The 10,089-nt window shown below is 33.4% G+C and overlaps 1 protein-coding gene across 2 annotated transcripts; it reads right to left on the reverse strand.

Annotated features, from left to right (window-relative positions):
* Positions 1 to 784: 784 nt before the first annotated feature.
* LOC106477655 lies at positions 785 to 7,455 on the reverse strand. 2 transcript variants are annotated; one of them, XM_022381161.1, is made up of 2 exons: positions 7,358 to 7,455; positions 785 to 1,583 (listed from the first exon to the last, which is right to left on the reverse strand). In XM_022381161.1, the coding sequence occupies exon 2, from the start codon at positions 1,580 to 1,582 to the stop codon at positions 800 to 802; it is 783 nt and encodes a 260-aa protein (XP_022236869.1). In that variant the 5' UTR covers position 1,583; positions 7,358 to 7,455; the 3' UTR covers positions 785 to 799. The 2 variants fall into 2 exon arrangements, with proteins under 2 accessions (XP_022236869.1, XP_022236868.1); XM_022381160.1 differs by lacking the exon at positions 7,358 to 7,455 and adding an exon at positions 4,737 to 4,849.
* Positions 7,456 to 10,089: the final 2,634 nt, after the last annotated feature.

Consider the following 10,089-nt stretch of genomic DNA (forward strand, 5'->3'; position numbering starts at 1 on the left):
GTTGATGGGAGATGGACATAAAAACATTAGCAGTTCAAGTGTTTGTTTGTTTGTTTTTAATTATACACAAAGCTACACAAGGGCTATCTGTGCTCTGCCCACCACGGGTATCGAAACCCGGTTTCTAGCGTTGTAAGTCCGCAGACATGCCGCTGTGCCACTGGGAGGCCAGTTCAAGTGAATGTTAATATATTGCTACGAATCAGCACATAAACTGGAGTAATATCAACGTTTGTATGTATTTTATACATGGCCCCAGCTGCCATGGCGTGTTTGTGAAAATAGGACCTACAGCTACGAATCAGCACATAAACTGGAGTAATATCAACGTTTGTATGTATTTTATACATGGCCCCAGCTGCCATGGCGTGTTTGTGAAAATAGGACCTACAGGGCTCAGACCCTAAGATATCGCTGTTGGTCCCCACGTTATTGGTGGCCACAATTTTTAGATTAGTTGTTTTATGTTTGACATGGGAAGTAAACATATAAACGAGTACTGCATATTGATTAATGTTGAATACCTTGGAAAGTTCGACACTTATACTATGTTAGTTAGAGTCAACTGAACACTATTTCCAATGAAGTAAACATCATAAAAATGGTCCAAACTACAACAGATATTTTATTTTTGACCTATTATAGCAGTTAAAAGTTTGTTAACTATTTCTTAACTACGCAACAAAGACGAACTTAGAAAAATGATGGAATTGGTTAGAGTTGGGTTCGGTTGATATTAAGCTACACATTGGGCTATCTGCAAACCACGGGTATCCAAGCCCAAATTTTAGTGTTACATCTACTCACTTCCGCATGAACCACTGTTATCTACGTATGGTGGGCAGAGCACAGATAGCCCATTGTGTAAATTTGTGCTTAACAAGAACCAGTGACGAACTGCCCACTTGTTGTTATTCACACACTGACTATTGGTTACTACCTGATATACATATTTAAGCATTGAGTATGTACCCTTTGGAACATCCGCTAAAATCAAAGGGTTATCTGTGGTACTAAGTGAAGTACCCGACATGTCGAGAGACTCCATATTGGATTTCGCAAAGACTCGATAAAACTCTTCGTCTAACTCTTTCAACAGAGTTGTGTTTGAATGAATATCTGTGGTTACCTGCGATCCAAATTTGATAGCTGAAAAAGGAGCCCATGTCCAACGTGTGCCTGGTGTGACACGGAGCATATTCAAGGAGAATCTGTCCGTGACTCCTAGACCTTGGAACGGTGAGCTATTAAGCTCTTGGCCACCTAGAGATTGGATATTTAAGCTGCTTAAGCTCAGTCTAAAGCTCCGGATCTCACCAAATCTCCCAAAGAATCCATTCTCCAGAAAATCGATGTCTCCCCCGTAAATACTGAATTCCACGTTTGGACAAGGTAGAAAGAAATCATGAAGACCTTTTAGTGGTTCGTCTCCTTTACACGAATAAAAACAGGTATCTGTGTTAGCAGAGCAAGTACAAGGAGAGATGTTTTCAGGAGAAGGACACAGAGATCCTTCTGACCTCTTCAGGATCAATGCCAAGATGATCAGTAGAACTGAAGATATTCTGGTGTCTGTTAGCATCCTGTGAGTAGAATTGAAATATTGTTTCTTGACACTTGTGTGTAATGTTCAAATAACAAATAAACACATAACGTTAAAATTGTTACAGTTTTAATTAAGACCAACTGATGGCCTCCAACAGTTGGCTCTACATCTATCGCCGTTCCTGATGATGACGTAGAAACTTGTACGGTCAATTTTTTGAAGGTCATGTTTAGGAAATAACTAATTATTACATTCAATAAAGTACAAACTTTATGCCTTATACGTACTTAACAATTATTTATAGATTACAGAAAAACGAAAATTATCAAGTTCTATTTGTTTTAGAGCAAAACTTCATTGGGCTATCTGCTGCGTTCACCGCGGGAAGTCGAACCCCGGATCTTAGCGTTGTAAGTCCGTAAATATCCAGGTTTGACATAAATTACAGTATTACACTCAAATATTAATAATGTGCTTTCGATTTGGAAGTAGGTTAAATACTATTCTCACTGTTAACTATGAAAAAAGATGATTAAACAACACTATCAATTCTCTTTACAATCTTAAACACCTCAATCAGATCCCCTTAAATCTTCTTTTTTTTTGCAAGAGAAAACAATTTGAGAGATTTCAGCTTCTCCAATTTGCCATTTATTTGCTCAACTCACTAAATGTAAATCAGCAGCATCCTCTTCACAGCTAGCATCACCCAAGACCTTAATATCATCTGCAAATTTAAGTAATTTATTGACCATTCCTTCATCTATGTCATTGATGTAAGTCAAAAAGAGCAAAGGTCATATGACTGAGCCCTGAGGTACTCCACTTGTGACATTAATCCAGTTTGACTGCTCTCCATTTGTAACAACCCTCTGCTTTCTTCCATCCAGCCACTCTTCTATCCAATTTGTTAACTTATCTTTGTGTATCTTTATGCTTAACAAACAAACAAAACCAAATCTTGACTAAAATGTGTAACTTCAGTAAATAAACGAAATAATTTATTAATAATTAATTGTGACAGGTTAATCACATATCTAAAATATTTTGTTGGTGATAAGTAAAGAACTTAACAATAATCCTGCAAATTGTTCGTGTTCCATCACTATAACAGGCCTAATGTACTTTAATACTGTACTGTAATATTGATGAGCTGTGAATCCGGCGAAACTTGTCTACTTCAGAAGGAGTATCAAAACAAAGAATAGATTAATACAATATCTTCACGGTTTTATTATCAATAATGAATTGATATATATCCACATTTCAGTACTGTATCAAAACAAGTCTAAACTTGATATTATAAATTTTAATATATCGGAAAGCCAACAAATAGTTTTGTTTTGTCTTTTTAAACTTTTTTATACAATTCTTAACTTGTACTTGCATGTTTTAATAAGCAGACGGTTATTTGATGTTAAATCCAACAAATATCCATATAAGTTTTTATTTTGTTCTTTTTCTTCTTCTTTTTTCTCTTTATTTCTACGCATAAAGGTACACAGTAGGCTATCCTTGGCTCTGCACATCACGGGTACTAAAACCCAATTTTCAGCGATGTAAGCCCTCTTACTTACTTACCAACGAGGGGTGCAAAGGGTGTGAAAAACAAAAACTGACACGTCAAGATTATCCAGTGTTCATACGATTTATTTTTAAATGTCTTGAGGTTAACAAAGTAATCCTAACAATAATACTATTTAATGAGGAATCAAAATAATTTTAATAACTCAAGCATGCTGGACTGTAAATAAGTCCGTCATTCACTCCCGTCTAAGGGAAAAATAAATTCGCTCTTCGCATTTTGTGGCCTGGGTGCGTTATGATAGTGACAGTCAAATTCCCCTAACCGATTAGAGAACTGCGAGAGTTAGCGGCATCTATAGTTGACTAGATGCCTTTCCTCTAATTCGTCTGTCACTTCAAAATTAGCGACGACTAGCCCAGTTAGCCCTCGAGTAGCACTGCACGAAAATCAACAAACAACAACCTAACAAGATTGATTTAAATGAGGAGAATTTATAACAAAGTAAGCCTAACAATATTAATTTTAAAGAGCGAAATCCATAACAATGTAATCCCAACAAAAACAATTCTAATGAGGAAATTTTTATAACAACGTAAGCCTAACAATACTCATTTTAAAGAGCGAAATCCATAACAATGTAATCCCAACAAAAACAATTCTAATGAAGAAGTTTTTATAACAAAGTAAGCCTAACAATACTCATTTTAAAGAGCGAAATCCATAACAATGTAATCCTAACAAAAGCATTTCTAATGAGGAAATTTTTATAACAAAGTAAGCCTAACAATACTCATTTTAAAGAGCGAAATCCATAACAATGTAATCCCAACAAAAACAATTCTAATGAAGAAGTTTTTATAACAAAGTAAGCCTAACAATACTCATTTTAAACAGCGAAATCCATAACAATGTAATCCTAACAAAAGCAATTCTAATGAGGAAATTTTTATAACAAAGTAAGCCTAACAATACTCATTTTAAACAGCGAAATCCATAACAATGTAATCCCAACAAAAACAATTCTAATGAGGAAATTTTTATAACAAAGTAAGCCTAACAATACTCATTTTAAAGAGCGAAATCCATAACAATGTAATCCTAACAAAAACAATTCTAATGAGGAAATTTTTATAACAAAGTAAGCCTAACAATACTCATTTTAAAGAGCGAAATCCATAACAATGTAATCCCAACAAAAACAATTCTAATGAAGAAGTTTTTATAACAAAGTAAGCCTAACAATACTCATTTTAAACAGCGAAATCCATAACAATGTAATCCTAACAAATACAGTTCTAATGAAGAAGTTTTTATAACAAAGTAAGCCTAAAAATACTCATTTTAAATGGAGAAATGCATAACAATGTAATCCCAACAAATACAGTTCTAATGAAGAAGTTTTTATGCCTAACTATCTTAAATGTATAATAATGGTTGGAGACGGCTTGAATGGTTAATGAAGAAAAACTTTAATATAAGTTTAACATAAGAGGAAATGTACAACGTTTCGACAAGGTTTTCTCATCATCAGGTTGAAACGTTGTACATTATGTTAAACTTATATTAAAGGTTTTTTCATTAACCATTCAAGCCGCCTCCAAGAATTATTAGTATCAAAGTGGGTTCCTCGTCATCGAATCTAAATCTAAGATGAACACTTACCTTAGCTTTTACTCAACAAAGTTACACTTTCAAATGTAAAGTTCTCAGCTATTTGTAAACTCGTAAGGTTATATACACACTACTAATAAACGCACCTGTTGTTTTACACACACAATTAGATTATAGATGTACACACATTTTCAATGATTAACTGCTTTTCTTTAAACAAAAGATACCGATAAGCAAAGAATTGCATCTTAGCGCCATCTATATTTAAAGTGATAATATGTTTAATATCTTCACCTATTGCTACGTAGATGTGTTTAGCCTCAAGTATGTTTAAAAGTTCAACTTCCAAGTACGATTTGTCTTATTCCACATTTGATTTTGTATCTGGTCTTAAAAATTTCGTTTTTAGGTCAAACACGTGTAGGAAATAATTAATATTGACAAAACATGTTTTTCGAGGCATTTTCACTTCAAATTGTCTTCCCCTGTTCTAGTTGTATTCTGTATTGATATCTTAGCTAATAAGGCTATCTGCCGCTTGTTAGAGGGAATGTTGCCAGTCAACAGCAACCTACCACCTACCATCAACATTAAGAGATTGACTGTTACTCTTGTAATGCTCCCACAGCTTTAAGTTCGCCAGCCTCAAATTTCAGAGTTATACTACAGCCTCATCCCCCTAACTTTTCGGATTAGTCCCAATTTTCTTGTCCAAATATGTTATATATTTTATGTATTTTTTTACCTCCATACAAATTCGGGTCTATATACATAAGGGGCCAGGAGTTGCTAATTTCTCGGTGTTTAGTAAAATGAATCTTTCGCTCGGATATATAACAAAAAATGACGTATTACCTAAATGTGTTACATAAATTTGTAATGGTCCCTTATCTACTGAAGATGAAACGGAAAAACGAGTCACGGTAAGGATCTGGTAGGGACTTCAGAATTTCATAAGACTTGCAATAGTCTAGGTATGTAATAAACCAGGTATTTAACTGTGTCAGGAGCACGTGTGGTCCAGAATTCTTACAACTTAGATTATACTAAAAAAATATATGCTTGGAAATGTATAGTTCTCAGCTATTTATAAATCTTCAAGATAATACACTGACACCATTATTAGAAACATCTGTTGTTTTCCCAACTTTCAGATTATAGGCTTAGCACATGTACGAAATTGTTCGGTGTAGAATCTCTATAACGATAAGCAATGAATTGCATCTGAGCGCCATCTATAGTTAAAGTGATAATATGTTTATGTACCGTATTTTTCTGTGTATAAGATGCACTTTTTTGCTCTAAAATTTTAAGTAAAAATCAGCTTTCGTCCTATACACCGAAGGTATGAATAATATATATGTATATATATAAGATATACACACAAGCCATGTGTAAATATATTTAAATAGGCATGCATAGTTTAGTTGAATTGAATGTGTTATTTATAACAATAGTAGTTTTTTCTTTTAAAAACATAACTATTTATAATGCAACCTAGATAATAAAAAAGCAATGAAGATTTTGTAGGTTTTGAACCAAACTAAATAACAGTAAACCTGATTTACGGTATTTTCTTATTTTGATGTTTTGAGCTTTTTTGTGTTCAGAACAATATATGCTAATTTTTAAAGTATCAAATTGAATTTTTGTTCAATAAAAAATCTTTCAAACGCGACTGTAGCTTTTTTCCCCCCAAAACTTTGTCTTCAAAATAAGGGCGCGTCTTATATTCCGAAAAATACGGTAATTTATAAGTATGTTTTGAAAGGCTCGAGAGTACTTGACTGTTTTGGTTTCGTTTTTTGGATAGCGATAATAGTTTCTGTTCCTGACCCATATTCATGTTTTATACAGACAATTAGATATATATATATCACTACAGAGTGTTGAGTTATTTAACAATATAATACAGTTTAATATTCTATAAAATATGTTAAGTATATAATTACAATCCCAGTAAGTTTTGGCTTGTCTATAGAAGATTATCAGTAGCAAATCATGTGTGTTGTGCAGTGTGTTGTGCGGCCAAAACAACCTGCAGGATATAGTGATAGTTTAGTGATTTTCCACCTTCTGTAGCTCGGACTGTGGTATTTCAAGCTATCACATATTTTTTGTGGAGATGTTTTACTGGACCCTTACGTCACCTACCAAATTTCAAAGCAATTCGTCAAGAAATATACGACATATAAAACATCTTAATTTAATTTAATTAATTACTGGACCCTTACGTCACCTACCAAATTTCAAAGCAATTCGTTAAGAAATATACGAGACATAAAACATCTTAATTTAATTTAATTAATTACTGGACCCTTACGTCACCTACCAAATTTCAAAGCAATTCGTCAAGAAATATACGACATATAAAACATCTTAATTAAATTTAATTTCTTCCTCTTATTTCTATTCGTACCGAAACTTTATTTGACGGAAAAACATACTTAACTTTTATGGATTTCTTTCAAATTTAATGAATATTTGCTAACTTCTTATCAATGGTGTAGCTACAAGTTTGGCCGCCAATTTTGATTTCTTTCCTTTAACTCGCATGCCCGGTAAAAACACCTTAGGTGTGAACAGTTTGATTTTATATGCACGAGAGCTAAACGGTCTGATAAAACGTCTTTAGATTAAAGGTATATCCTTCATAATTTTCACCTAATGACCTGAGGATCGTCAACCAGCACCAACATCCACAATGGCTTCATTGGGTTCTTAGAACATGGATCCGAATAACGAAATTCACCGTCACTTTTCGCGCCACCTACATAGATCGGAAATAAAGAATAAGCCTAGTAATTAATACATCTGATCTTGTAATGAGTCAACAGTTGGGCTCCTCATTGTTAGCAGTGTTTTCGATCTTAATCTCAAAGTATTCCCAAAACGTATTGTTTAGCTGAAAATAACATTCCAACTGTAATTTGATATGTTTCTTAATTTGATGATAAAAGAAAAAAATCTGTCGAAAGTTTTCTAACATCGACATCAAATGACGTTCGAAAATATATATTTGATGTTTTTTAAATAAATTAATATGGTTTCTTTACATTCGATTTTAGGGCAGAGCAACTGTTAATCTAACAATATATAAATAAGAATATTTTTGAAAGAACAATACTTTAGGAGAGAACAGATTACTCTAAGCAAAGGTCATATACAATCATTTTGAACTCTAGAAAAATGGACGAAAGAATAAATTTGTTCTACTGACATTGAAATTTCCTAGAACTATGATTTAATCAACCTTTAATAATGTTCCACACTAAAGTTCAAACTTGTTAAAACTACATTCTACTTAGCAAAGGGACGTAACAATGAATAATTCGCCTTTAACAATTTTCTCTACAGAAACTCAAACTTGTTAAAATTGTGATTTAACCCCAGAATATTCCATAAGTATGTACATACTTAATTATAAACTTACTGCAGGATTTAAGGTTGTATGTACATACTTAATTATAAACGTACTGCCGGATTTAAGGTTGTATGTACATACTTAATTATAAACTTACTGTCGGATTTAAGGTGGTATGTACAAACTTAATTATAAACTTACTGCAGGATTTAAGGTTGTATGTACATACTTAATTATAAACGTACTGCCGGATTTAAGGTTGTATGTACATACTTAATTATAAACTTAATGCCTGATTTAAGGTTCTATGTACATACTTAATTATAAACGTACTGCCGGATTTAAGGTGGTATGTACAAACTTAATTATAAACTTACTGCCGGATTTAAGGTTGTATGTACATACTTAATTATAAACTTACTGCCGGATTTAAGGTGGTATGTACATACTTAATTATAAACTTAATGCCGGATTTAAGGTGGTATGTACATACTTAATTACAAACTTAATGCCGGATTTAAGGTGGTATGTACATACTTAATTATAAACTTACTGCCGGATTTAAGGTGGTATGTACATACTTAATTATAAACTTACTGCCGGATTTAAGGTGGTATGTACATACCTAATTATAAACCACTTAATGGTATGATCATTTAACGTCCAATCAGCTTTTAAAACACTGAACATTCATTACCTTGATGTATCACTGTAACAACTTGCCCCTGTAACAACTAGCCCCGGTCTCCCCTACATGTTAGTGGTGTTTAAAGCACTCAACCCCATTTTCATACTATTTACCAGCTAACTGAGACTAGAACATACGAAACCAAGATTTAAGATAAAAAGGAACAAACCTAAGGTTAAAAAAAAAGGACAAACCAAGATCATGGTTCTACGCGTAAAGTGAATCACGTTAAGAGGAAGTTAAGTTGTAGAAACTTGTTCCAACAGCAGCATGATCTCACACAGACAAACAAAGCAAATCGTGATGAAAGTGAAAGTGAATGTCAAACACTCAGTTTCAAGACCTCTAGTAAGTGCAATACTAAGAATATTATGCAATAACCAACCAGAAAAGTCTGGAATTCTCGGAAACGTACTACAGAAACAATAAGAAAGCATAGGTAAAATTTTATTATTTTTTTAACCATGAATAATTGTCACTAAAAAGAAATAAGGGAAAATATTACTGAAAGCATTATGTATTAACTACATGCTAGTTGTCTCATGTGGAAATCAGTCTGCAAAAAATGAAATACAGAAGAAGAACTTGTGCAATAGCTAGATGGTTTCCAAGCAGAATTCTTTATTAGAAATTCTATAGAGTGTTGCGTAAGATCCAGACGTCAGGTGTCTCTGTCGATAACCTTAAACAGTGTTTCTATAAAAGACAACCTTCAGGAAATGAACGAAGAAAACAAAATACTTGTTACTAAATAGTAAGATCCAGACATCAGGTGTAATATCGACACCAGGTGTCTCTGACGATAACCTTAAACAGTGTTTCTATAAAAGACAACCTTCAGGAAATGAACGAAGAAAACAAAATACTTGTTACTAAATAGTAAAGATCCTAATAGGCGGAAATCCTATCGACTTTTGAGTTCTAAGGTCCTAATAGCCGGAAATCCTATCGACTTTTGAGCCTTGAGTTCCTAATAGCCGGAAATCCTATCGACTTTTGAGTTCTAAGGTCCTAATAGCCGGATATCCTATCGACTTTTGAGTCTTGAGTTCCTAATAGCCGGAAATCCTATCGACTTTTGAGTTCTAAGATTCTAATAGCCGGAAATCCTATCGACTTTCGAGTTCTAAGGTTCTAATAGCCGGATATCCTATCTAATGTTGTGAACTATGGTCAAAGTAGCTGGAAATTCTGTCAACTTTTGTGTTAATTGAGAAACCCGGAGCAAGTGGATACTTTGTTAATATTTGTGTTAATTACAAAACCCGGGACAAGTGGATACTTTGTTAATATTTATGTTAATTACACAACCCGGAACAAGTGGATACTTTGTTAATATTTATGTTAATTAC

Source organism: Limulus polyphemus, unplaced genomic scaffold (genome assembly GCF_000517525.1).
Source record: "Limulus polyphemus unplaced genomic scaffold, Limulus_polyphemus-2.1.2 Scaffold76855, whole genome shotgun sequence".
In the NCBI taxonomy this organism is placed as follows: Eukaryota; Metazoa; Arthropoda; class Merostomata; order Xiphosura; family Limulidae; genus Limulus; species Limulus polyphemus.

Excerpts from the sequence above, each read along its gene's own strand:
- LOC106477655 (XM_022381161.1), bottom strand. The coding sequence starts at position 1,582 with ATGCTAACAGACACCAGAATATCTTCAGTTCTACTGATCATCTTGGCA.